The 27193-nt window shown below is 48.3% G+C and overlaps 2 protein-coding genes and 1 non-coding gene across 3 annotated transcripts; 1 reads left to right on the top strand and 2 right to left on the bottom strand.

Annotated features, from left to right (window-relative positions):
* Positions 1-8658: 8658 nt before the first annotated feature.
* On the bottom strand, positions 8659-9553 carry LOC120640270 (FBD-associated F-box protein At3g52670-like). Its single transcript, XM_039916123.1, has 5 exons — positions 9524-9553; positions 9353-9439; positions 9252-9259; positions 8829-9064; positions 8659-8684 (listed from the first exon to the last, which is right to left on the bottom strand). The coding sequence occupies exons 1-5, from the start codon at positions 9551-9553 to the stop codon at positions 8659-8661; spliced, it is 387 nt and encodes a 128-aa protein (XP_039772057.1).
* Positions 9554-10056: 503 nt separating this feature from the next.
* On the bottom strand, positions 10057-24039 carry LOC120640269. Its single transcript, XM_039916122.1, has 4 exons — positions 23040-24039; positions 22263-23003; positions 13551-13571; positions 10057-10061 (listed from the first exon to the last, which is right to left on the bottom strand). The coding sequence occupies exons 1-4, from the start codon at positions 24037-24039 to the stop codon at positions 10057-10059; spliced, it is 1767 nt and encodes a 588-aa protein (XP_039772056.1).
* Positions 21900-21972, top strand: TRNAE-CUC. The gene has a single exon. It is a non-coding gene; the product is annotated as a tRNA-Glu (tRNA).
* Positions 24040-27193: the final 3154 nt, after the last annotated feature.

The following is a 27193-nucleotide window of genomic DNA, read 5'->3' as shown; positions in this document are numbered from 1 at the left end:
GTTGCCGGGGTGAGCAGAACAAACGGGCTAACAAAAAAGAAGCGAATCCTTCTTACATCCCACAACTATTATCATAGTTTGATTTACCTTCTTCAACTAGAAAACAAGATATTTATGCTCGAACTATTGAAACTGGCTGATTTATCTCCTTGGACGGTTTTCAAAGTGGTTTGGTTGACGTGGCGCCGTATCAGCTATTCTACGCGGTGCCATGTCATGTAGCGTCACATCAGCCATGAGGGAGTTAAGGCCATGTTTAGTTCCCACAAAATTTTCTATAGTACTCGTCACATCGAATATTCGGACACATGCATAGAGCATTAAATGCAGTTGAAAAAATAACTAATTACACAATCTAACTGATTAGCACGAGATGAATCTTTTAAGCCTAATGAGTCTATGATTGAACATTATTTGTCAAGTAACAACGAAATGTGCTACAGTACCAAAACCAACAACTTTTCACCAACTAAACAGGGCCTAAATTGAACTTTCACGGTAGTTCAGAGATATCCCTTAGGCTTTATAAAATCTTGTAGAAATATTTTAAAAAAAAATCAAATATTTTTAGAGTAAATATGCATTTAAAAATACTGAAATACTATTTACTGTTATAAAATTATAAAAAACTTGTTTTAAGTCAAAAAAGATCATAGATATTCCTTTCTATTCCTTTCTTCATTCCATGTACATTGGTATTATGAACTACTATTCACATAAGTCAGATTTGTATTAGGAACCCTAGAAAAGCTTCTATTCCTCTTCTTTATTGGCACGTAGAGCAGAGCAAAGCACACACACTAGAATACGCGATTCCGGCGGTGGGGGCTCGGCAGGGGTAACCAGGACTCGACAGCCATGGCGAGGAAACGGTAGGGACAACCTGTGGCGGTGAGAGGGGGGTGCACTGGAGCTCGCCCACTTAGTGCAGAGATTTATGGATATAAAATTCATCGATGGTGGATGGTTGTCAAACCAGCCATAGATTAATTAGCCATTGATTAATCATCTTCTAAATTTGCACGATGATTCATATTTGTTTTACTTAAAACAAACTTTCTATGATTTTTTTGTTATTAAACAATATTTTAGTATTTTTAAATGTACATTTATTCTAAAAAAATATTTGGATTTTTAAAAATATATTTCTATATTTTTTCATAAAGTCCAATGGACCTCTTTGAACTATCATGAAAGTTCTTTACCTCCCTCATGACTGATGTGGCAGCAGTGGTCCCACACAAGATAGCTAATATGGTGCCACATCAGCAAAAATCACTTTGAAAACTGCCTAGGAAGGTAAATGAGCCGATTTCAATAGTTCAAGGAGCACAAACATGTGGTTTTCTAGTTGAAGGAGTTAAATCAAACAATGGCAATGATTGAGGGACGTCATATCCACTTTTTTCAAAAAAAAAAGGACACGACAGCTTAATGTTGCACAAATCTTGGGGGCATTGCAGCCGAGGAAATATGAGTGAAAAAAGGGTATAAAACACCCGAAAAATAGAAAAGCAAAGCTGGCCAGTCCGTCTGCCCAGTGACGGACGCAGATTACAAACTTAGGGGGGGTTCCTCCTCCTCATCTCCACTCATTTCCTCTCTTTTTCTTCATCTTTTTTCTCTTTTCTTATCACTTTTCTCCTTTGATTTCAGTGGAGGTTTTGGGCAGTAGGGGGGATAGAGCCCCCTAGCCCCCCTTGTAAATCTGCCCCTGCATCCGCTCATGCTCTCCTCTAAAAAAAATGCTCCTCCACTCTCCACATACTGCACACGCTGGCAATGAGCCCCCAACGCGCGAGCTACTACGGCCGCGGCGGCGGCGGGGTGCCTACCTGAGTTTTGCTATCTATTGCTCAACCTGCCAGCTTTGGGTATGTGGCGGTTTATGAAAGTGGTTGCTCATGGTCATGGGCACAAGGCGTTCGATGGAATGCCTGCAACCACAAAACATTCTCCGTCGACGTCCTATGTGGAGTGTAGGATAGAGATCCACTTGTTGGTGGGAAGTACTGTCGTAAAGACCGGCTTTAAATTTCCGCCGCCAAGAATTCCCCCAAATTGTAACCATCGGCCAACGTCCAACACTTGCCGCCGGGTGTTCTTCTCCCTCCGCGGCGGCGGCAAGAAACCCAAGTCCCCACATCACCGTGCGCCCTCCCCACTACTCCCTCATGCGGCCAGGCCGGCGGCATGGACCGCTTTTAGGATAGCTCTTACGTGCTGCTGCAAAGCCGGGTTTATGGCACCTTCCTTTGCGCCGACGAGGACAGGAGGTGCGTTTCGCAGGACCCCCCCCCCCCACCGCGCGTCGCTGAATGCGGCATGGTTGGTGCACCTGCTCGTCGGGGACAGCGTGCCATATAGTCTGCTCTTGCTCTGTAGCGTGGCGTACGGTCGCTACCTCACCATCTCCAAGAAGCCGGCGCCGATGGGCCTATGTGGCTACCTGATGGAGAAGCTGGACTAGGACTACCCGAAGGAGTACGCCGTCAGGTGACTGCCCCTTCCATCAAGGCAGGATATGATGTTGTGCTCCACAAGATGTACCGGCACGGCCACCTTCGCGTGAACAACGATTATCTCAACAGAGCCGAGGTGACTGTCGACTCCTATGACGATATCAGTGCACACATCCACTTGGGTATCGAGATCATCCCTAAAGGAGAGATACGGGCTCTTGGTCACCGTCCCCAGGTGTGAACGCCCTTCTTTCCTCATACTTGCTGTGTTGAATCCGTTTGAGTAGGGGGACCAACCTCTGTTTCTTGAATCGTGGTCATCACCTCTGTTTTTTCTATTCTTGATATTGATTTTTCCTAAGTCCAGAATTTTGATCAACAATGCATTCTTTCTTATAATAAAAGATATTGTTGAAAATCGAGGTGGCCCTAATACCCACTTAGATGAGGACCTACACCTATGACACACTAACACACCCTAGAGTCGGTCAGCCTCTCAAATTTGTAGTTACTTAGTGTATTGGGTCCTTTTGACGGCAGAGCCGACTTTTCACTTCCCGATGGCAGAGCCTACCTACCAACAGATGAAGCTGACTTTCGAGTGGCAGAACCAACCTACCATAAAGCCCAGACCCTTTGCGATTTCGTGTGACAGAGCTAACCTTCGATGGCTCACAACTTATACACTAAGTAACTATATTGTTTAACTGGGAGACCAACACTTACGAGAACAAATCTTTATTGCAACACAACAATACTACACAAGAGCATACAACACTCTTCTTCTTTTAATGGCTAGCCTAGCACTCACCCTTCTCAGTTCTCTCCTAGCACTACCACCTCTCATCTACCATGCTCATGGATGGATACCATGACAAGGGAGGGGGTCTCTATTTATAGGCCAGGGGGGCATAATATTCGGACAAGTATTCCCTTCTAGAGAATTCCAAAACATTTCAACATATTCCAAATTTATTTATTATAATTCTAGATGTGTCCATAGAAAATATCTCATTCTAGTATTGTGAAGAACACTCTAGAAGTTTGCCTTGCACTCTTCTCAACAGATACCAAATCTTCCTCACCAGCCTCAACTATATGCACGGACTACTTGTTCTTGATACCTACTGGTGCTGAATCTGTTTGAGCAGGGGACCAATCCATTTGTGCATATGCCTTAGCAAAACATGCGTTTCTTTCTGATATTGCTTGATATGGTTTCTCATTCTGCATTTTTCTTCTCTGCATCTGAATTGTAATTCTCTACATCTGAAATGCAGCTGTCTGTCAAGATCATTGGTCAGCTCTGGCCTACCGGGAGATAGGCGCCAATAACACGCAAGATCATGATCAAGGCACCAGAGCACTTTGAGCCTAATGAATGGAGGGCTTTGCAATTCACTGAACGATCCTTGTTGAATCTTACAAACAAGCTGATCAACGTGGTGGGAACTAGATGTACAATATTTATTCAAGCAGGAAGTTTGGGATGGTTGACACCTTTGCTGATCGATCTGCCTCGGAACAGCTACACCCTTCACATCGTTCTATTACCGAGTGAGAGACAAGGTTAGTTATCTGTGAGCATTGAAGTATTGTGAAATAATGTTGCGAGATGTGACTAAATTACCAACCTATTTCTTTTTTCCTTTTGAGTTGATTACAAAAGTTGTGAATCCATCTTCCAATGGGAAAATTGTAACCTCAAGTGGGCAGATCCAGGAGCTGGGAGTGGGAGTCTCTATTGCCAACACGTTAGTGGAACACCTTGAAATGCCGAGTTGCCAGAAAGCATGTGACAACTCTTCACCATATACTTACCTATGGCTGGTAAGGAATGGCGAAGAAGCACAAGAGGCAATACTACAGTGGGAAGATAGCGGGCGTCCAGAAAATGCATGTGTCGATATGTTGCCGGACCTCTCCTTCAGTGATATGAAGAAAATACTGGTGGAGTTTAAGATGGCCAAAGTGATTGAGCTTGCAAATCAATCACCAGACTATACCCACTGGATTAGACGGTATCAGGCCCTGGCCTCGTTTTGTCATCTCTCATGCCCACCAGAAGAGGTGGCGGCGCGGTTTGGTACAAGGAGCCACCAGAAGAGCGTTCAGGACGCTAGTGTTTTGGAGCCATGGGTTCTAGTGAACAATGGCTTTCATCACATTTGATGTAGATCTTGACCTTCTTTAGGCTTTTTTTACAATAGACTTAGGTGCTGGCAGGGAAGGCTAGTAGGGGTGGGGTGCAAGTGACCATGTTTACATTCTGGGTTGCTTTTTAGTTCTCACTGATGGAGTTTGTTGCTGATTGTTTTGCTGTCGCTGGCCCCTCTGAGGCAGTTTCTTTTGTGGGGAGTAGGTAGTTGTCTGTTCAATTTACCAGAACTGAATCATGCTGAACATACTGTAATTTTGTTGCTGCTCGGTAATGAAATTCGGGGAAATCCCCTTGGTGAAAAAATCATGTCTGATTAGGAACACCAATGTTCTTTTGGAGAAGAGAAGCCGGATTCATATCCTGCACAAATCATGTAAGGCTACGTGGATTGACTTGCCACAAAATAGCTGGGTACCTGTGGAATTACTGTATGATTGATACTGTTGTTTGATCATGTAGTTACTCAAAATGAGAACATGTGGTTCACATGTCCTGGCCATGCTACGCTATGTTTTGTATATTTTGCCCTGCTACAGTTTGCTCTGCTCCAGTGACCGCCAAGCCTTGTCCACGAATCCTAAAGTGAACCTCCCGGTGACGGGCAAGGCGCTCTCAGAGCTGATAGCCTCCCTTGTAAAGGAACAAAGACGCGGTTACCTCGACTCTGTTCCTGGTAGCACAGTGGACAAGTGGCGTTGGCCTCCAAGCCCTGACGATTTGTGACCACTCATGATACAAGCTTTTTATGCAGATGAAGTATGGCAACTCGCAATAGGGTCAGATATACACCCCAACCGTCTAATAAAAGATACGACCAAAACTTGCTCGGCTTCGAGCTACAAAAAAGTTTAAAGCTTAGGGTTTTAACAGAGCGTTGTTATAGTTTGGGGAATTTGCTCAACTATCCACACAAGACTTTAAATAAGAAGGAAAGATATTAAAGATATACATTAATACATGAACATACAGTCTCCAACCTATACAGGCAATAAAAGAGCTCCTCAACTTGCATAGAGTACTTCTCATACCAATATTTATGTCTTAAACAACATAAAACTTCAATGTTGGGGAACGTTTTTGACTTAGACAACATTTAGAAACCTGGCCAGCATGCTCATGCATATCTCTAGTGGTATATACAGTTAAAACCTCCAGGGCAGGGGCATTTTCCACAACATGAAGAATAAATTAAAGTTGGCCTCTTGCTCCTTTATATCCTATAATATTCATACTCTTCAAATGATTGTATTCACATCGCTGAAGGTTCTGCCTCATAGGACCCACATCGGCAAACCATAAATCAGCACATCCAAACTGTAAGATTAAAACAAAACATTTTGGTCAACAGAATTGCAACCTGTGGTTCACTGCTATGTACAAATACTCAAATACTTGTTTATGCATCTGCACATGGTGCATGCAGTAATTACTCGTGTATGTGTGGGTGCAGTGCATGCGTCAAAAGCACTCTTAGCAACGCATCATGTTATATTGAAACCTCGGCGAAAAAGATGATATCTATGATAATTACAACTTCAAAAACCAATGATTTGGAGACCTCTTAGAATGTTTTTAGTGCTAATTTCAATTCGTGGCTTCGCAAATTTGATGGAATCTTGAATCGGAAATCCTCTAAACTAGGAGTATCCAACCCCAGATATCTATAACATACAAATGGTGTAGTATTCTAATAATGCAATAATACAAAAGTATATAGAATCTGTGATGTGTCATGCATTGGTAAATGGAAACCACCTTGATCAAATCTAAGAGCAAAGAACAGCCTCATCGAAGTACAGCTAGCATTCGTGAGGCATGATGCACTGGTAAAGGGAAATCACACTTGATCGAGTAAATGGAAACCACCTTGATTAAATCTAACATACAAAGAACAGCCTCATGGAAGTATAGCTAGCATTTGTGATGCGTAATGCACTAGTAAAATGGAAACCACTCTTGATCGAATGTAACATACAAAGAAGGAAAACCTCATTGATGAAAGAACTAGCAAATCCATATGGCAAAAATAAATTGATTGCCCTTGTTCTAAGCAATTAATATATATCCTATTAAAACACTGAATAATTGTACAAAGAAATCATGACAGCTACAAATGAACTGTAGATAACTAACAGCCTCCAATATTATCAATTCATTGCATAAAAAAACACAAAAAAGGGGCATTATGTGGCACCTCAAATACCTCAAAACAAATAAGACAAAATGAGTTAATGCATCGTTTACTTTTAATTTAAGGTTGATTTTCAAACTTCTGCAATACTTGAAAATTGTAAAATGGGCTGACATAAATTGGAAACCAAATACATTAGTGACAAGAATCTGGAACAGAACTTACATGAACCTCCAGTATTTCAATAAGAGGAGTGGCTCTTAAAAAAGAGACCAAACAAAGAATCTTGTCAGCATCTTCGCGGACTATGTTCATGAACAACTGTAAATTCCTAAGACGAGAAAACTTGTATGGATTATTGCTCAACCCTTGCATCTGAAAGGCAAACAATAGAAAATTACTGGCTAGATTTTTTTTAGGGAGACTAGATTTTGTCAGGTGAGATGAAATTGAACATCAAGATTATTTCAACAGCAAACCTCTATTTGTAGAAAAATAATATGAAAAGTCAGATGCTTCACGCTTGGAAGGCCATTGAGAAGTGATGCAAAAGCATGCTGTAACGAACATGGCACCATTTATGCCATTTCAAGTGATTTTGGTGATCGAATGACAACACAACACTTGGACTCATATGATTGTTAAGATGACCATTCTTAGGCTTTTAGGTTCAAGTGATGACAAAAAGAAAGAGAAGATAGGCGTAGCAAGGCCCGAAGGGCCGCCCCTACGGGGGTTCCGCTTATGGAAGAAGGGAATCAAAGCCAAGTCAGCTTATGGGCACCGGATGAACCGACGGGTCAAAAAGGGGCATCGGTGCATTGGGCATCCTATGTTCCAGAGACGATGTCAAGAGCCCAGGAGAAGATTCTTCAGCACCGGTTCAACCGACGGTGCATCGGAGTATTGCGTCAGTGCAATGACGTTAGCGCCCAGGAGAAGATTCTTAAGCACCGGATGAACCGGTGATGCATCGGTACAAAGCATCGGTTCAACCGGTGATCACTGCGTCAGCTATCAGGAGTTCAACGGCTACTTAGGGTTATGAGTGACCAGAAGAACCGACGCTACCTCAGCCAGAGGCATCGGTTCTTCCGGTGATACGCAGATTTTCAGCTGACCGTTGGAGCAACGGCTACAAGACTTGGTGGCCTATATATACACCTCACCCCGGCCATTTGAAGATTGCTGGAGTTGCTGGACATCCCACACACACCCAAGAACATCTCCAAGCCATACAAAAGCATCAAGATCATATCCTTAGCCCTTAGCACACTTTGAGAGTGTTGTGTAAAAGTTAGCTCTTAGTGAGTGTGATTGCAAGGCCTTGAGCCTTTGTGCTGTGGTTCTCTAGTGAACCAAAACAAGAGCTTGGTGCGCCGGCACATTGGAGCGTGAAGCTCGCCGGCAACGTCATCGACCCTCCGACTTGGTGTGGAGCGGCGACGACATCTTTGTGCGGGGGACGTGGAGACCTCATCCTTTGTGGAGAAGCTCCTTAGTGGAACCCGGGGCCAAGGTGACCGTGATTGTGTTCACGGAAGAGACTTGGTGGCCGAGTAGCAATACTCTTAGTGAGTGCTACAACAATGTGGATGTAGGTGTGCCTTTGTGGCTAACCGAACCACGGGATAAACACCCGCGTCAAGAGTTTGCTATCTCCTATCCCGCTCTTTAAGCTTCCGCATTTATTACTTGCAACCTTTGTGCCTTTACTTTCATAGAGTAGTTTCTTGTTAGGAAAGGCTATAGGGTGCATAACTCTTTTGGGATATGTGTTTCACACTAGAACAACCTAGTTGTACATCTAGATAGCTTGTTTTAGTTTAAGTCTTGTGCAAACTAGTTGGAGCCATAGGTCTAAGTTTTTATTAATTCCTAATTCACCCCCTCCTCCTCTTAGGCTAGAGCACCCGATCGCTTTCACATGCTGAAAGGTTGCTTCATATAGCGAAATGATTACATCATTCAACTTGCTCGAATGGTTCAGGACAATAGGCCGTAAGGGTCCTCTATATGCAAAAGTATGTAGATTTACAGCATGGAGTTCTATCTTGGTGAAGTCGCAGCGTACAATATGTAGATGTAGCAGATGGAACAGGGGTATCCATCTTTAATTCAACACCAAGATGGCTTCTGTCCAGGCTTAGACACTCAATATTACAGCAACTGGACAGGGTATCTTCGAGATCCTTTCCAGTGACATGCACCATACTCAGATCAAGCTTTCTCAGGTTTGGGAAACCACCGAACTGGAAAGGTGGCTTCAAGGATACAAAGCTAAGCTGAATGCTTTGTAGACAGGAGATGCTTTCATTGTTCAAAAGTTGAAATGGAAATATGTAATGATCATCTCGGGCGCAAGAGTCGATAGGCTCCAGATCAAAAGCGAGAACTTTTGTCTGTGAGGATGCAGCAAAACTAATCTAACTATTGACATGGTGAGCAAGTGTACTGTGAAATCCAAATTTCACCTTAAGTTCTTCCACCACCTCACCGTGACACCTGTGTAAAACAGTGTTGACATTATTGATGAATTTTGTCATGCACCCATTGCGCCCAGACACCTCAGCGCCGTTGAAACATGGGGCAGTGAACCCACAAATATCTCCATTCACTTGATAAGATGCTGGTTCTAACAAGCTCTTTTAGAGGCAATTTTGATAAAATTGTGCATTGTATGTCCTGATACAAAGTAATGGCATATCATGAAGATTAAACAGTCCATTTGCATACACTCAACATTTGGACAACGACAAACAAATATACCTCTGGAAGATCTTCAAATTTAATTTCCATGTTACAGATCGTTTTGTCCTGCAGCTGTTCTTTTTCCAGTTAGATAATTCCCCATTCCGAAACTGAAAATAGCAATATAAAATTCCTTCAGTGTTGGGTTATTATTAAAACTAGCTAGTTGAAAGCCAAACGAATTGGAGAGCATGAGATGACAATTACGAAATTAGGAGAGGTATGTTTAAAACCTAATGTTGAGGGTGGCGACTAGCTAGGGTTTTGGATGCCATCAATTTGGCATGGCGGCAGCAGACCTGGCAAGGCACTAGGCAGAATTGGTTGATGAGGGAAGGGGATTGGTTGTTGATGTGCTCAATTATATTGTATTTCAGTGACGAAAAGAATATCAGAGAATTAATTTGATGTGCTCATATATCATTTACCATGGCAAATTCAAGCTTGATGGCTTTTTGCGAAAATTAATGCCAAAGTTAGTAGGTAAAATACATGAAGCGTGAGATCCAAGTTTTTTTTTTTTGACGCGAACTACGGCGGACCCATTCAGATCAGCCTGAACGATGTATTAAGCATCAAATGTCAGCGAATACAGATCTCGCCCGAGGCAAGATAAACAAGGACAAAGCCCAGAAAGAAAAAGAAGCAAAGGGGAGGGTGCAACATAATACAAAGGAGATGGTTACTCCAGAGATCTAAACAAAGTTTGTCAGAAACATCAGCAACATGAGACCTCCAAAGACAGATATCCGACGCACACCGGCGCAAAATATCACGATTTGTGTCTTACACATGTTGGAAGACTTTCGCATTTCTGCACTGTCAAATGTTCCAGAGGAGGCAGGTGAGGACCGTTGACAACATTTTGCTTGAGGTGCATGGAGGCCCTGGCAGCCGATCGTCCCACAACATTTCAACCTGCAAGAAAGAAGAGGAGGAAACTCCAATGGAGGCCCAGAAGTCCTGGGCGCGCAGACAGTGGAGGAAGAGGTGGTCGATGTCCACCACCAGTCCACAAAAAACACAGGATCCATCATTGTCAGCCCCTCGAGAGTTGAGCCGAGCATTAGTGTTTAGCTTGCGGTGGTGCAAATGCCAGAGGAAGGATTTACAGCGAGGTGGGGCGGCATTATTCCAAAGGTGAGGAGCGAAACCGTCACCCGGAAGGTTAGAGAATTGCTTGGCATAGATGGTCGATGACAGGGGAGGGACATGCGAGGACCCCCTGAGCCACCAACGATCAGAGACCCCGGGATAGAGGACAACGCTGTCAAGCAGTTGGTGAAGCACAAGAAGCTCAGCGGTAGCCGCAGCAGTAAGACGAGGATGCAAGTTGAGATTAGGAGCTTGCGACTGGGGTCCAAGAACTAAAGCAACCTGGGCGTTCGGTCATTGGCAGTGAGAGAACAGAGAGGCAAAGGAAGAAGCCAGAGTGTGCGGTCCCAACCAGTGGTCAAGCCAGAAGAAGGTGGTCGAACCATCACCAATGGTGACGAATGTGGCAGATAGAAAAGCAGGAAGTCCCTCCAGGATCCCACGCCAAACAGCAGAATGGGAGCGATGGTGATCACCAAAGTCCGAGCGCCCGTTCCAGCCATAGTTGCTGCACAACCAACGGTGCCAAGGGGCCATGGAAGGTGTGAGTAGTTTGGAGATAAATTTCTGAAGAAGACACGAGTTCTGAGTGTGCAGATCAGTAATCCCAAGGCCGCCCTTGGATTTTGGAATACAAACAAGATCCCAAGGCGCTTTGCAGTCCGAGCCGACACAGGTGGTGTTGCCAGTCCACAGGAAGGCTCGCCGTTTCGCGTCGAGGAGATCAATGACTCCTTTAGCCCTTTAGGAAGGAGGATGGAGCACATTGCATAGATGGGGAAGCTGGAGAGCACAGAGTGAACAAGAACCTCGCGGCCTGCTTGGTTGAGAAGGTCTCCACGCCAGCTGGCAAAGTATTTGTCAAACCTCGAGATCAACGGCTGAAGATCACAGGCACGGACTTTGTTCACAGTGAGAGGCAGACCAAGGTACGGCTACGGAAATGAGGAGATAGGGCAACCAATCGCTGAGGCCATTGCAGCTACCTCAGCCGGAGGTATGTTCATAGGAATAAAGGTGTTTTTTATCGAAGTTGATATGCAGGTCCGAGAAGGCTGAGAAAGTGGCGAGAATCTCCTTCAAATGAAGATGTTGGCTGAGGTCGCCGCAAAGAATGATGAGAGTGTCATCAACATATTGCAGAGTGGGGCACGGGAGGTCATTAGGGAGAGAGTGGGATAGATCCCCAGACGAGGAGGCTCGGAGAATAAGTTGTTGAAGGGTATCAGCAACAAGGATGAAAAGATAGGGTGACAAAGGATCACCCTGACGCAGGCCACGCCTGCATTGATTCCAGCGCCCAGGTTTCCCGTTGAGGAGCACAGCAGACTGACTTGATGCAGCGAGATCGGCAATCCAAAGCCGCCAAAGCGGGGGACCACGAGAATGGCATCCAGGGCAGACCAGCTTACAGTGTCGGAAGCCTTGCAGAAATCCAATTTCAAAACAATGGCAGGGGCCTTTCTTTTATGGCAAGTTTGGATGATGTCTGCTGCGTAAACAACGTTTTCAGCAATGCTCCTCCCTTTAATGAAGCCAGTTTGGTCCGCGTGGGCCAGGAAGGGGATGAGCGGTTGCACCCGAGAAGTTAAAGCTTTGGAAGCTAGCTTGGAGGAGGTGTTCTGCAAGGAAATTGGACGGTAGTCTGAGGGTGAGCAAGCTCCTTCTTTCTTAGGGATAAGCATGATGTAGGCTTTATTAATGCAATGAAGGTTTGCTTTCCGGCCGTGAAAATCGGTCATGAAGGACATCACATTGGGTTGCACAAGGTCCCAGAAAGACTTGTAGAAGGCAGGGCCAAAACCATCAGAGCCCGGACTCGCGTTGCTGTTCATTGCTAGAGACGCTAACTTAACCTCAGAAGGTTCGAAAGGGCGGATAAGGGAAGCAGCTTGGAAAGAATCAAGAGAAGAGGTTGCTAAGTTCATGTAAAGGGCTAGACTAAACAGCAACGCCAAGGAGCTCCTTATAGAAGCCGAGAAGGACTTGCTCTTTGTCAAGATGACTAGTAATTAGGTTGCCATTAAAGGAGAGTTGCTTGATACTGTTCTGCTGTAGCCTGACGGTTGAGCAAAGATGATGGTAAGCAGAGTTCTCATCGCTAAGGACACAGTGTCTAACCTTGCCTCTCTGCTTCCAATAAGTAGCATGCTGGGAGGTGAGTCGGGACAGGAAGGAACAGACTAAGTTACGAAGGTGAAATTCCCCTGGGTAGAGCGGTCGCCGTTCCTTTAAAAGGTCGAGGAAGGAGATGACGAGCTCGCAGTTTTTCATAGTAACATCCAGGGGTCTGGAACGCCTTGCCCATAGCCGAGCAGCCGCACGAACTCGCTTGAGACAAAGCGAAAGGCGACTTGAACTAGAGAGGGAGGCCCTAGAGCCGACGTTATTCCAGTTATCAAGGACAATATTTTTGAAGGAGGGGTCGGCTAGCCAATGATTGTTGAACCAAAAGATAGCCGACCGAGGAGTTGAGGAGGAAGTCGAAAGGAGAAGAGGGACGTGGTCCGAGGTGCAGTGGGTGAAAGAGGATAGAGAGGAATCAGGGAGGGCTAGGTTCCAGGATTTATTAACCAAGGCGCGATCCAATTTGGCTAGAATGGGGGGGATTGGTTGTCCGTCCAGGTAAAAAGACGATCGAGTAAAGGGATCTCCACCAAGCTAGCCACATCGATCCAGGAGTTAAACCACTCTGCCTCGCAAGAGTCAAAGTTTTGGTTCGAGTGTTCGGAGGGGGAGTGCAAGAGGTTGAAGTCCCCAAAAATAACCCAAGGTCCCGAGACAAAGTTGGCAATGGAGCTTAGCTCAGCAAGGAAATTAGTCTTCCTGGAGCTGTCGCACGGCCGTAGACGTTAGAAATAGTAAAGGAGAGGTCGGAGGTGGTGGAGGAAAAACAGTGGTAAGAGAGAAGGAATCGTGTGAGGAGGAGAGGGAGAAGTCTGCTGCGGACCAAGCCGTGATGATGCCCCCCGAGGCGCCAACCGAGGAGATAAAGCGGAAAGAGTGAAGATTATGGGGGAGGAACGAGAACACTTTGAAAAAAGAAACATCCTCAAGCTTAGATTCCTGTAGGCAAACAACAGCTGGAGCAATAGAAGAAATGGCCCGTTTCACATCCGAGCATTTTACATCTTGTCCCAGACCCCTAACATTCCAAGACAGAATAGAAGTAGAGCGATTATTCATTTAACACCTGGAATACATCACAGGAAAGAGGCACAGAGGTGCACAGAAGGGCTGCGGCACTGGTAAACATCCAGGCAAAGGCAGCAGGCGGTGCAGAAGGAGGAAGCATTCGGAGCCTCAAAAGCCACCAAAGAACAGGAAGAAGGAGCCGAGGAAGCCAAGCAGCACACACGCTGGAAGAGGAGCGACATGGGGTCAGATTGCGCTCAGCGAGCCGGTGGAGTGGGGGCCCGGGGGGAAGTCCAGCAGGTCAAACTCATCCGAGGTGACACCACAAGCCAAGCCAAGCTCGCACAGATCCTCCAGCGGAAGGGGACCGTCCACCGTGGCGGAGACCTCGAGGAGCTTGCAGGGCATAGCGCCAGGCGCAGAGGGAGGTGGGCGATGAGTAGAGCCCTCCATCTTGTGCTTCTTGAGCATGGAGGCCTTCTCAGCGATGGGCATGTAGAATGGGCTCTCGGAAGCTGCCAGCCGTGGGCTGCGACGGGAGGAAGCCCAGGAGGCAGTACGCAGACCACCCCTGGTGGCCCGTGGAGCAGGCGGACGAGTCGTCGAGGCAGCAGGACCGGAGACCGCGGCCATCTCCACAGTCGTGTGCGGCATCGGCGGCAAGAAGGCACCGTCCTCCTCAGTTGGGCCAGAGTCCACCCCGAAGAGCCCTAACAGCTCCGACACCGGCCCAACAGAGGGAGCAGGCGGCAGAAGGGTCGGGCCCAAGGCCGTGTGTGGCAGAACCACCTGAATTATCCCGGCTCAAGTCCGCAGGCCATCACCATAAAGGCAACACCAGCTCAAACGCACTTCAAACGGAACAATTCTTGGTCTGTCGGGTAACGTCCCGATACAACCACCGGTTCTCGGATCGAACAAGCATACCCCGCACGAAGGCGAGTCCAGAGATATTACAACCACAATTTTACAACACAGGCATAGTAATGATTACAAACTAGTTCAGACCATTATTACAAAACTAACTTTGGTAAAACAGTTATACAAGCCATAACTATAAGTTCAGAGTTTAGACAGCGGAAGATAAAACACGACGGCTACACACGTCGCAAAGGAATACCAGGCTAGCCCAAGCATGGTATCACTCGTCATGGTCATTGCCGACCGAAGACGTATCCCATTCTACGGATCAGCCAGGAGGCAAAGAGCACGGGTAGGTCAAGCTAGCGATCTGCTCTTCGAAACTCATACCTGAAAAAGGGTTTCAGTAGCAAGGCTGAGTATTCTAATACTCAGCAAGACTTAACCGCCAACGGGTATACTAAACCACTTTAGCTAGACTATGCAGGGTTTGTGAGGCTCTGGTTTCTTTTTGCTGAAAAGCAATAAAGAGTAGGTCCTTACTTTCAAGTTTTAGCCTTCCAGATTCTAGTAGATTAACCATTCTATGTAAGCAACTACTAAACAACCATGGTAGAACTTTAAGCAAACAAAAAAATTGAATATCATAATGTTGCTCTTATTACTCTGTGTGGCAAAGGGATCAAGCAGTCCCAAACTGTGAGAAGCAGACGATTCGAATCGAATTTCTTAACCTGGCCAGGCGAACCTAGCACACACGTTTGGAACACCGTCGGGTCGTTCCCAAACAACCGTTGACCTTTCTTTCTGGCTTGTGGATAGTGCCACTCTCCCCGACTACAGGGCTCCAAGGCCGAACATTGTCCCTTGAAGTCATAGTGTTGCGCAACATAAAAACAAAACCTATCCCTAAGAGAGAGTGGGAGGTATATCCACTCCCCGGTCCAATCGGCTACTAGGCTTGCCGCGTACCATATTTACGGCATGTGGCTAGTACTTTCAAAAACTTAACCACCGCTACCACACACCGCGACCTTAGCAAGTTCATCAACGCAGACGGGGTCTCACATAAGGTCATGATATCGAACACAACCCCGTCCGTCGTCCTTATATTGATAACAGAAAGGTAAACAAATAATTCCTATAGAACTCGCGAGTGACAGGCAATCACTCGACTTTTACCGGTCCTATAAGCTTAGCAAGTAGTCGAACGCAGGTCTAGTGTTTAGTACATAGGTTCCTAGGATCATGCATCTAGGGTTTCAATTCAAATCCTATGAACCGTAAATGCACAAGTAAATAATAACAGTAAATGATAATAATTTGAAATATAGGTTATGTCCGGGGCTTGCCTTCTCGGTAGTTGCTAACTATTTCAGCCCTAGGCTCTTTCGAACTTTGGTCCGGGGCTTCAGTTAGTTCAGCAGTGTTCACTTGAGCTTCGAGATCACCTCCGTCAGACTCCGGGATCAGCTCGTACGTCCCGTCCGACAAAGCAGTCGTATCTATATGTAATGCAAGAACAGAATTATAAACACACCTCGGCAATCGTTTATAGAGTAGTTAAATAACAATACTAACTACACAAGGCATCATGATCAACAGCACAAGAAATCTATACTAACTTCATAAACAAGTGGGAGTTGTTTCCTAAAGCAAGTAAACTATGGTTTGCTAATAAATAAACAACTCAGAGCACAAATAGCAATAAATTTAGAAAAATTACCCTAAACAGAACATGAACATAGTAGGCTACCCTGTAAAAATCATGCCAAAACATATAGCCATTTATTCATAACAATTCAATCATTCAGATAACACCTAGAACAAGATTGAATTACACAGTTTAAACTAAAGCAAAACAGAATCTCAAAAATTAACAGAAGTCCTACACAGGGATGATTTAGGTACTGTGAATTTTTCATGATTTTATCTACACAGAAATAATTATGAGAAAATAAACAAAACAGAACAACAGATTAGCAAGATTCATTTTTAGCTCCTGTTATAGTAATGAACTGATGCTCAACCTTCATGTACAAGCTAAGATACTCCAAAAGAACACTAAAGAATAATTTCATGATTTATCATCAGCATAAACTATTTATCATAATTAAAGTCTACTAAACAATGATTAAATCAAATAAATAGCTACACAAGAGAACCGACCACGAAATTTTTATAGAAATACTTGTGTTACAAGAACAAACTACCATAAAAGTTTCACTGCAAGACATGGCTTCAATCATCAGTTAGGAAAAAGATAAAACACCTAGTATTTATTTACCTAGTGACACAAAACCATTTATACAGCAAAAACTTGCAACAAACACCTACCATATTATGGTTCTAATGTAAATAGCTACTCTCAAGGATTCCAGAACAACTAGATTTGCTATTTTACGAATTTTCTACGAATTTCTATTGAATTTCAAAGCTCACTGCAAAAATTACAAAGAAGTCCCTAGAGATACTATTCATATGTGTCTACGGCTATTCAAATAACCCCCTGGGGTTTTGTGTCTTCCAACCCGAGGTCCCTGGGCCGGGTCAGAGGGGGAGCGCGGGGTTTGACCGGCCGTTTCCCGGCGAGGGGCTCACCGGCGGTGAGGGGACATAGGAGTGGGAGCTACAGCAGTCCAAGGCACACCTCTGGGTGGTCTTGGGGTGCTGAGAGGGGCTCGGAGGCGGCGGCTCGACGGAGCAGGGCGGCGGCTGTGAAGGTTTAACGGCGGCGGGATGACTCCGGTGAGGGTTGGGCGATGAGAAGAGGTCGACCAGCTGCGCGAGGGCGAGGCGGATCTAGTGGCGGGGTCAGCGCGGGTGGAGGAGGGGCGGAGCTACGAGTTCCACTACGGACAGGCGGCGGCGGAGCTCGGACTACGACGGCGAGGGGGCTCCGGTGAGTTCTGGGTGAGAAGGAGTTGCCCGTGAGCTGTGCGGGGATGAGGCGAAGTGATTGGCGGGGTTAATTGAGGGCGGGGAAGTGCGGAGGAGTGGGTTCGACGGTGGCTTGAGCTCGCCGGCGTTCACGGAGGAGCGGCGGCGTGTTCTGGGGCGTGGAAATGCGAAGCAAGCTAAAGAGCGAATAGAATGGCTTGCTGGGGCTTTTGTAAGGCTCGTGCGTGCGCTAGGAGAGGGCGGTGGTCTCTACAGCGAGCTCGCCACCGCGGCGGCGAGGTGGCGGCGGCGCGGACGGTTCTGGGCTTGGCGTGGCGCGTGGCACGGCAGGGGAGGCTCCAGCGTGAGGCAACGGGCGGTGGAGAAGCTCCGGAGCGACGCGTGGGCGCCAGCGCGAAGCAAGAGGTGGCCGGGAAGGCTCTCCACGGCGTCGGCGGTGGCGCTCTGCACAGCGGCGGCGGGAACAGAGCAGAGGAGCTGGAAGAAGGGGAAAAGGGCTTAAACGAAATTTCTGAAATTTCCAGGGACCCCACTATAAAACAGCGATAACTTTTAAAATAGGGTTCAAATGAAAAAGTGCCCAACATGAAAGTTGTTCAACTTTTCAAGATCTACAACTTTGATGTTGTGCAAAAATTTATTTGATCAAATATTTAAGAGCTATCTTTGGAAACATAGGAGGGATTTTGAATTCCAAGGAATTTTGACTTTTTCAATGCAAAATTCACATTAAACTTAAATGTAAAAGCAAAATTTGCTGCCATGTAATAAATGCACTGAATTTTGCAAAAACACCCTCCACAAAAGCTATAATTTCACAGCCTATTCAAATACAACTATAGAAAGAACCTTGCATAAAATCATAATTACACATATAACCTTTATATTTACAAAAAGATCCTTTTTCAAGCAATTCAAGCACATGACACATATAACATATACACAACTACTGTGCAGACACCTAGGGTGTTACACCGTGGAGGTGGGTAGACCGCGATCACCGCACCGGAGGCAAGGCACACCGCCCGTCAGACGGTCGATGGTGGCATTGACGAAGTCCACGGCGACGAGACCGTCAAGACTGGCAGGCAGGGGGAGCATGGGCATGCGGATGGTCCCACCCTCGCCCGAGAGCCCCGAGACAGTGACTTCGAACCAGCCATAGAAAGCTCGCACGCCGACCACCGGCCAACCTAGAACGGGTGCGGCAGAGCCCCAGCCGCGGCGACGGAACGAGGCAGAAGGGGCAGGCAAGAAGCCACAGGAGCCACCAGGGCGCGGAACCTGGGAGGGAGTGGTGTGGCAGGAGGGTCCAGAGAGCACACTCCCAGCAGAGCCACTGGAGAAGTTCAGGGCATCATGATCCTCTGGGTCCGAGTCAGAGTCAGAGTCAAAGTCCGCAGCTTTGAAGTGGATGATGCGAACGCAGCCCACAGAGCTAGATCCATCGTCGTTCTTGAAGTGGATGTGGTGTGGGATGTCAAAGAGGCTATCCACCTTGACCATGATGAGAACAGCAGAGTAGTCAGAGCCAGAGAGGCGGATGGGATCGATGAAGTGCGGGTTGCCAAAGGGGGAGACCGAGTGCATGATGTGCTCCCTGCGCCAGTTCTCAATGAGGAAGTCCTCAATGGAGAGAGCAACAAAAGCCTCATGATCGAACGAGAAACGGTTGGGGGTTTCATCAAAGTGCTCAAGCGAGATGGTGTGCCCATGGTAGAAGAACGGCGCGCAGCGAATGATGTCCTCTCTGGCGTGGACGTCGTCGAAAACAACAATTTGGGCGCCAAGGGAGGAAGGAGCGAGGCGAACACGGGGGTTGCCAGCCCACACTTGTAGGGTGCGGCGCAACAGGGTTGAGGGAGATACCGCGGGCGGGGTGATGGTGGCGAACGCAAGGTTGCTGAAGTGGTGCATGGCGACGAAGGGCATGAAAGCATCAACGAACTCAGGGCGGGCCGGGGGTGCCAGATCCTCCGCATCAGGAGCATCTGAGGGTGGATCGGGAGTGGGGAGGCAGAGGGGGCAGAGACAAAGGAAGAAGGCGAGGGGGGTGGCGAGGGCAGAGCATCGAAGACCGAGACAGGAGAACTTGATGGCGTCTCCTCACCAAAGAGCTCTTGAAGCGAAGCTGAGCGAGGAGGTGACGGCGTTGCTGCGGCCGAGGAGGTGGAGCTTGGGATCTCGATGAAGGAGGGGGCCGGGGTCGCACCGTCTCCAGAACAGTCAGGCACGAAGCCAAAGCGGGCGGAGAAAGACGAGACAACCATAGCAAAACTGCAGGAATGAGTAAGATTAGGAGGGAGTGAAGGAGGAGACGAGGGCGGAGGACCAGAGGGGACTTGCTTGCAGTACCTCTCCGTGTGGCCGAGGGTCTAGCACCACCAGCAGCGAACGGTATCGCGGCACTGCTCCCGCCTGTGGTCGAGGGCCAAGCAGCGGAAACACTGCCGCCAGAGATCTGAGGGTGGGGGTGGGGCGCCTTGTAGTAGAGAGGGTGAGGCCGCCGCCTGCGCAAAAGTTAGGGCAGACGTCGAGTGAGGCCGGCCATCGCCGGAAAAAGAAGCACTTCCTTGGCGCGGAGCGGAGTCCGGACGCACGACGTCAGAAGGCACAGTCGGAGCGGGTGAGGGAGGGGGCGGTGGTGGGTTGGAGGGACACGTGTTCGAGGTGGACTCGGTGCAAGGTCTAGGACCCAGCGGGCCCATGGCTAGAGGGCAAAGAAGGGACAAATAGAGGGCTAGTCTACGAGGACCAGGAGTAGCAGAAAAGGGAGGAGAGGGGGTGGGCTGTAAAGGAGGCTGGTCAAGGCAGGGTGATTCCGAAAAGCTCGAAGATGAACAACCTTGGGCAAGGAAGGGTGAACTTTTCTCTGGCTGGGAATTGGAGCCGACGGCGGCAGAGGATGAGAGACCAGCGCAACGGAGAGGGCCCAGGATGGACGGCGGCTGACGTGAGGCATCCAGTAGAGAGGGATTCGAAATTTGAACACAACAGAATGCCAGGTCATTAACGGGGTGGAAGAGAAGCCGAACGCCGTCGTGCAGGACGCCGTCGAGGGACACTAGAAGTGCCGACACCAACGGATAGGAGACATCCGTACGGAAAACGAGGGGGTGAACGGGGTGAAGGCGAAGATGATCATGGCCGCAGCCCAACCAGAAGAAAAGCGCATCTAGCACAAACAGGAGAGTGGGGGGTGAGTCGTTCACTGGGGTTACCGAGACCCACAGAGGGGTGGAGCGCAGCACCGGCGAGGATGCCGGGACCAGGTCGCCACAGACCGGAGCGAAGAGGTGCTTGAGGACGAGGTTGACGAAGAGTTCTCCTCGGTGCGTACCCAGGAAACGAGCTCGGAGCAGAATGGAGCGTAGGTGTGGCAGCAGACCCTCCTCCAGGAAGCCCGGTTGCAGAGGGCGGTGAGAGAAAGTAGGGGAGCCGGCTGGAGGTAGCGGTGAGGACGTCGGGGGGACCACTGAGGGGGGGTTGGCTGGCGAGGAACCAGCCTTGGAGGAGCACAGCGGTGGAGAGCGGGAGAGCAGCACAGCGGCGGCAGAGGAGGCGGCGAGGAGCGGCTCTCCCCCGTGCGCTGCCATCTTTTCTGTTCATACAACCGTCATGGCTCGAACTTCTCGGCTAGGTTGGAACTTCAGAAGTCATTTGATATACATATGAGCCCCGAATGATTAAGTTATTATACTACTATGGTCGCAGGTCAACCCTAGGAGAAAAAGATTTCTTAAATATAATGGGGGTCTTCAAGGGAAGTTCAGATGAAAATATGCATCTGATACGTGTTGCTGATCAACCTCGAGATCCAAGTACATTGTACTAAGTTCCAAGTACGTACTTAGTACAAATTAAGTAGCATATACATTAGGGTTTGTGATACTGTTGGGTTTCGCACACAAGGAAAGAAAGGGGATCGATGAGCCGGCATACCTGGCGGATGCTTGTCGCCGATGAAAACCTGGCCTGGCCAAGGGCGGCTCAGGTACGGGTTGCCCTGGGGTCACCGCACGTAGGAAAGAAAGGTCCGGTCGAGAGAGGAGTCCATAAGCAGGCCGGCGCGGAGCAAAGAAAGAAGCCCCATGGATTTGATTAATTATATTACACGGTCGAGTTGGGTACCGAGCTGGGTCCTACTCCTATATATAAATTTGAAGGGAATTCGATCCAGGAGTCACAGTAGATTTCGGAGTTACAGTTGGAGATTGACGTCTCAACTTTTTTTTTTGTTGCCGATGCCAATTCGACGGACACGGTGATGGCCCCTCCATATGATGATGACTACAGTTGAATCATGCAGCAAAATCTTCGGTTAATGTGGCCAGTGCCTAGCGACCGCTCCGATCATTATATGGAAAGAATAATATAGAAACTTCAAGTGCTTGTGCCGGTATCCGTTGTAGTCTAGCTGGTTAGGATACTCGGCTCTCACCCGAGAGACCCGGGTTCGAGTCCCGGCAACGGAAGGCAAAAGTTTCAGTTAAAGAAAAAGCCAAGCAATGTTCCATGCTGTAAACCTTTTAATTTGCCTTTCGTAGCACCACAACAGTTAATCTTGACATATTACCTCCATTCAATGGTGTAAGTTTACTGATTCATCAGAAAAGAAAAATAAGAAGAAATCACTTACATAACAAAGAGCAATATACTCACAAATTACACTTGCATGCTCCGAGCTAGAGTTAGTAGTTAATAGTAGAATAGTATATATACGATACGATACTAGTAGGTTAATTAATAGGTCAATTAATAGCTGACTCCCGGCTCTTGTCATCACCTCCAGCCGACGAGGAGCCAATGCCAACCTGGAGCCACGGCCCCGTGGGCTCCCCGTCCATGCTCACCACGTCCTTGAGATCGCTAAGCTTAGCTCTCTTGGCTGCGGTGCTGTCCGCCTCGTCGTCCTCCGCCGCCTTGTCGCCGGCGTGGTGGCTGCTCGTCGCCGTAGTCTTTTTCCGGTGGCTGCCGGTACTAGGTACCGCGACGGCCAGCGGCTGTAGATGTACTGGCGCTAGAGCTTGGAGATGGAACGAGCTGCTACCACAGGCCTCGGGTCGCGCCACCGAAGCGGCTAGTGCTGCTGGGCTCGCTGCGATGGTGAGGTCGAGCACCGGCTCCGGCGCCGTGTCCACCGCCATTTGCCGGAGGGTGAGCTGGTGCCTGACTACCCCGACGATGTCTTCCGTTAGAGGTGGGATCATGTTGGCCACCGGGTTGCAGGGGTCCGCAGTGCTCGAGGTGAGCCAGTGGCATCGCTTGTGACCTCCGAGCGCCTGCCCGGAGGTGAACAGGCGGTGGCACACCGAGCACTCGTGCATCTTGGAGTTCTTCTTACATGGTGCTGCTGCGACGGTGAGCGCGGTGACCGGTGAGCTGTGCCCAATGGGCGCGAGCGACATCGACAGTGATGCCGCTACCTCACTTGTCCCTGCTGTCTTGGTGTCGAGATCACTGGTAGCAGTAGCGTAAATACTTGTCTTAGCCTCCGTGTTTACGCCTGTGTTGATTTCACCCCCGGCGGCACCCTTGCCGCTGGTGATATTGTTGGAATCACCACCTACGGCTGATGAGTGGCGTGCTGGCTCGCTAGCATTGCTTTCGAACTTGGCCGCAAAACAGCCTTTTACTTTCTTGTGGCTGGCTCGGTGCCCGCCGAGAGCTTGGTGCGAGGTGAACACCTTTTTGCAGGCTTTGCACTCGAACAGGTTGCGCGATGAGGGCGTGATGCACTGTGGCGGCGGCGCCGCCGCTGAGGGCAACGCCACAATTGGCGGCTCCGGTGGTGGGATGAAAAAGGAGATTGGCTGCAGTTGCAATGCCGGTCCTCCGTCACCTTCCTTAGCCGCAGTCGATGCACATCGCTCCTGCTTGTCGGTGCGGGTAACTGCTGTCTGGCCAGCGTTGGATGAGGAGAGCATGACAAGGCAATTGGCGAGGTCCTCCTCCTCTCCTGACGTGTCCTGTTGAGATGACGCCATGGCGGAATGGTCCTCTCCTCCCCCGATCGTCATCAGCTTGACGCGGCGCGAACGCTTCCCTTTCGACCACGCGGCTGCCGCCACTGCGGGATCCTCGTCGCCGTCGCCGTCGGACGGGGGCGACAACAAGCGCTGCGAGCCGCGGGATCCATCGAGCTGCACCTCGTCCCCCTCGTCCTCCGAGCTACACTTGCCGTGCTGGAGGAAAAGCTCCCACGACGTGAATTCCTTCCCGCAGTTCTTGCACACCTGGCAACTCCTGATCAGCCGGTTCGGATTCGCCCGGAGCGCGTAGGCGTGCGTCGCCGCCGCTGCCGATGTCGTCCCCACCGCGTCCCACTGGTCATCCGAGCCGCCGCGGCACCGCGGCGCGGACGCATCGTCGCCGAGCGAGTCGTCGTCGGCACCGAACCCGTCGACGTCGCTGGCGCCGTGGGCTCTCATGTGCCCGCCGAGCGCGCTGCCGCACGTGAACCCCTTGTTGCACACCCGGCAGAAGTGCTTGAACTCCGGTGGCTGCCCCGGCGGCCGCGGCGGTGACGGGGACGGCGGCATCTGGTGATCGATGGCAACTCTGTGGTGAGGGAGAAGATCAAATCGACAATGCGCTGTGCAGAGCTACGCGCGCATGCACGTACCAGGGAGGAGGATTCACACATGGCCGCGCGACCCGACAGATTCGCTGGCCGCGAGCTGTGGCCGGCAAACGCCTTCTGGTGGTCACAGTTGCAGCAAGCCTTTTCAACTGCTTAATCGGAGTGTTTGCCATTTATATATATAAGCTCTTTGGCAGCTTCCGCTGGTTAAGCTAGTGACACGTGGCAAGGAAACTAGGGGTGGTTACATCCCCCAGCAGTCTTGGGCACACCTGTCAGCCTAACAATCGTGAAGTACTTGGTGAAAAAAGAATTCTTCCGCGGTAATCGGGAAAAAGAAATATCCAAAATCACTGGTCCTTGAGAAGGTCAAGCTGGGCATGTCTAATGGCGGTTAACCACAAGTTATTTAAGCTAGCGTACGCTCCTAGCCCCCTCCTACACTTGCCTTCTTTAGATAGTCACCTTCCTTTTCTCAAGCGATGGTACGATTCTATAAATACGATCCTACGAAACAGTACAACACGTATTGGCCCGACTTAGTTTGTCGTAGCTCACTTCGAGATCCACATAAGAATTGGAAATTGCTGGATAAAGCGGACGGCCGTAAACCCTATGTTTAGTTCCAACTAAGAATAACATGACCCAACATGAAGACATCTTTTATTATCTTATTATTTGACCAACAAACGGAGCCTCCACGTTCGCTCTCAAGGTTTAGAAATTTCCACGTTAATCGAAGAATAATAGAGAAATAAAAATTATCCACCACTGCCATTACAATAAAAATTAGCCTAAAATACTCCCGTGCCTAATTAAAAATCACCCACCAATGTCATTATGAAAAATAAATATAAAATACTATTTAGCTATGTATCAGTTACAAATAATTACTATTAATAAAAACTAAAGCTAGCAACAATCAATCAAAATGAAATAAAAATAAGAATAATTATCTGCATAATGTTATTAATGCTCAACAAATCAAATTGTTATTATAGATAGATCATAGTTGAATTGTTTTAATCAACAATAAGACATAATTTACGATAACGAACACGATGATTTACGATAAAGAACACGATGATGTATGGTAAAAAAATAGTATAACCTATAAGTAAGGATACAACGACATGCAAAATTTTGAATTTTCAATACTAACCGCGCAAATGCGCGGGCTATATGCCTAGTTATTATTAATTTGCTCATAGCTCATCCGATATTTCTAGAGTTAAGAAATATTAACTCTGAAATCTTAGAGTAGCTTTGCGAAGCAGACCTTTAGTTATTAATTTGATAAAGAGTTCAATGGTTCGCAGAGCTCGGCCAATGGTGTGGCATTCTTCCTCGGTCCTCCTTGGGCCGTGCCGCCACTCTCGCCATCATCCTGGTTGTGCTAGGTTAGGATTCGGGGTGGTTGTGCTAGGTTAGGATTTGGATCTTCGGTGTTCGGATTTTTAGGAATGGGAGTTGCATATGTGAGGACACAGCCATAGAGGGAGGGCCTTGGAAATCCGGTGGTGGCAGTGTTTGGGCAGTATCCCAACGGCTGTAGGTAGCAAGAGATATCTAGTGGACGTGAAGGAAGCGGGAGTGTTTCTATAAGATTCTCGGCAAAGATGGGTTAGGGTGTGGCAGCAGCCAGTGATGGCGAATCCGGCGGCTTCCTGCCACCAAATAGGATGAATGGGCAGTCGTAGAGGAAAGATCGTGCGAGCTCATTGGGCTAGGGTGGGGGCAGCAAATCCGGCGGCATGGGGCGAATGGCGGGCGTGATGGATGGTGACGGAGACGAAAAAGAAAGAGAAGAATGTGCTTGCGTTGGGGGCATAGTCACCAGGAACGTGTACCGGGATCGCAGGTACAATTTCATTCCAATAGTGTTAAAATTACTCTTAAACAACGTACCACGTACCACGTTCCTTGATCCATCGACTTTTGTGACTGTGGTTGGGGGTCCCATGCATGGAGGAAGAAGCGCTGCCCCGGGCCATCCTGTTATTGGGCCGTGATATGCTTCAAGTGATGTATTTTTTTATTTATTCGCATAAGAGACATATAAGTCCACTAAAAAATAACGTATAAGTATAATCGCACCCCACTAGGGTGTAGATAACAAGCGAGCCAACCTCGGTGCAGCTCGTTATTTAAACGAGCTAGCTTGACTTGGCTCGTTAACGCAGCAAGTAGAAAAACTAGCTCGTCTCGGGCTCGGTCCAGCTTGCAAGCCCGAGCCGGCTCGAGCAGCTTGCAGGCAACTCTGGAATCCAAAATAGTTTCCCAAAATTAAAGCCAAATCCTCGGATACTAATAACTCGATCAATAACCTGCAAGCAGCAAGAACATGACGAGCGAGGGAGATTCAGATAGCTACTCCTGCTAATGGGGCGGGGTTTGACGGATTTTTTGAGTGGGTTTTAATACGGGTACTATTGGATGGTTGAAAACGGGTGACACTATAAAACAGGTTGGGGCGGGTTGGGTTGACGACACAGACGGGTTGGGATGGGTTGGGGCGCTATGGCAGTGGATCGACGCGTAAGTCGCATATCATCTTTTGTCGTGACTTCGGGTTGGGGCGGGTTGGGGCATTGGGCCGACGGGGTGGGTCGGGGCGGGTGGTAGTTAGAGCTCTTGAAATATGGATAGGGGCGAATTTAGAGCGGGTTCAACCCCATTAGCAGACCTACGGATAGCCAGCATGGAGCCGAACATCAACCGTGGGGCGTCCTTTTTTCCGTATGCGCCGTATCCCGGCGGGGGCAGGGCAGCTGGGTTGCTGCAGCGTGCGGGATGTGCCCTGCCTGTGCCGTGCCCACCGACTTTATGATCTGCAAAGTTACCTGACGGCGATGTCGCACCGACAACACGATCGCATCATGCAAATATTCTACAATTTCCCTGATCTTTTTCCGCGTCTGATTGAATCATTCGGTTGCCAATTTGGCCACTGAACCGTGCCCCGTGCCCGTGAGTTGCCAGGTTAGTGCCGGTCCCTGTCGTTGTTAATCTGATTTAGCGATTCATTTCGCTGTCGAGCAGCCAGTCCCAATCGGTTCTGTTAGCTGCTGGAAGCAATTGTTTATGGTTGTGCTAAAAGCAATTGGTGTTCT

The sequence above is a fragment of the Panicum virgatum genome, chromosome 7K, assembly GCF_016808335.1.
Source record: "Panicum virgatum strain AP13 chromosome 7K, P.virgatum_v5, whole genome shotgun sequence".
Lineage (NCBI taxonomy): Eukaryota > Viridiplantae > Streptophyta > Magnoliopsida > Poales > Poaceae > Panicum > Panicum virgatum.
Note: the sequence above shows the minus strand (reverse complement) of the source record. Positions and strands in the feature narration are given on the sequence as shown.

Excerpts from the sequence above, each read along its gene's own strand:
- LOC120640270 (XM_039916123.1), bottom strand. The coding sequence starts at position 9,553 with ATGGAAATTAAATTTGAAGATCTTCCAGAG. Across the intron at positions 9,440-9,523 it reads AATTTGAAGATCTTCCAGAG|GACATACAATGCACAATTTT; the intron begins GTATATTTGTTT and ends ACTTTGTATCAG. Across the intron at positions 8,685-8,828 it reads ATCTGCTACATCTACATATT|CATGTGAAAGCGATCGGGTG; the intron begins GTACGCTGCGAC and ends GCAACCTTTCAG.
- LOC120640269 (XM_039916122.1), bottom strand. The coding sequence starts at position 24,039 with ATGCCGCCGTCCCCGTCACCGCCGCGGCCGCCGGGGCAGCCACCGGAG. Across the intron at positions 23,004-23,039 it reads TGATTCCAACAATATCACCA|GCGTAAACACGGAGGCTAAG; the intron begins GCGGCAAGGGTG and ends AAATCAACACAG. Across the intron at positions 13,572-22,262 it reads TGATGACAAGAGCCGGGAGT|GGGGGGCATCATCACGGCTT; the intron begins CAGCTATTAATT and ends GGTTGGCGCCTC.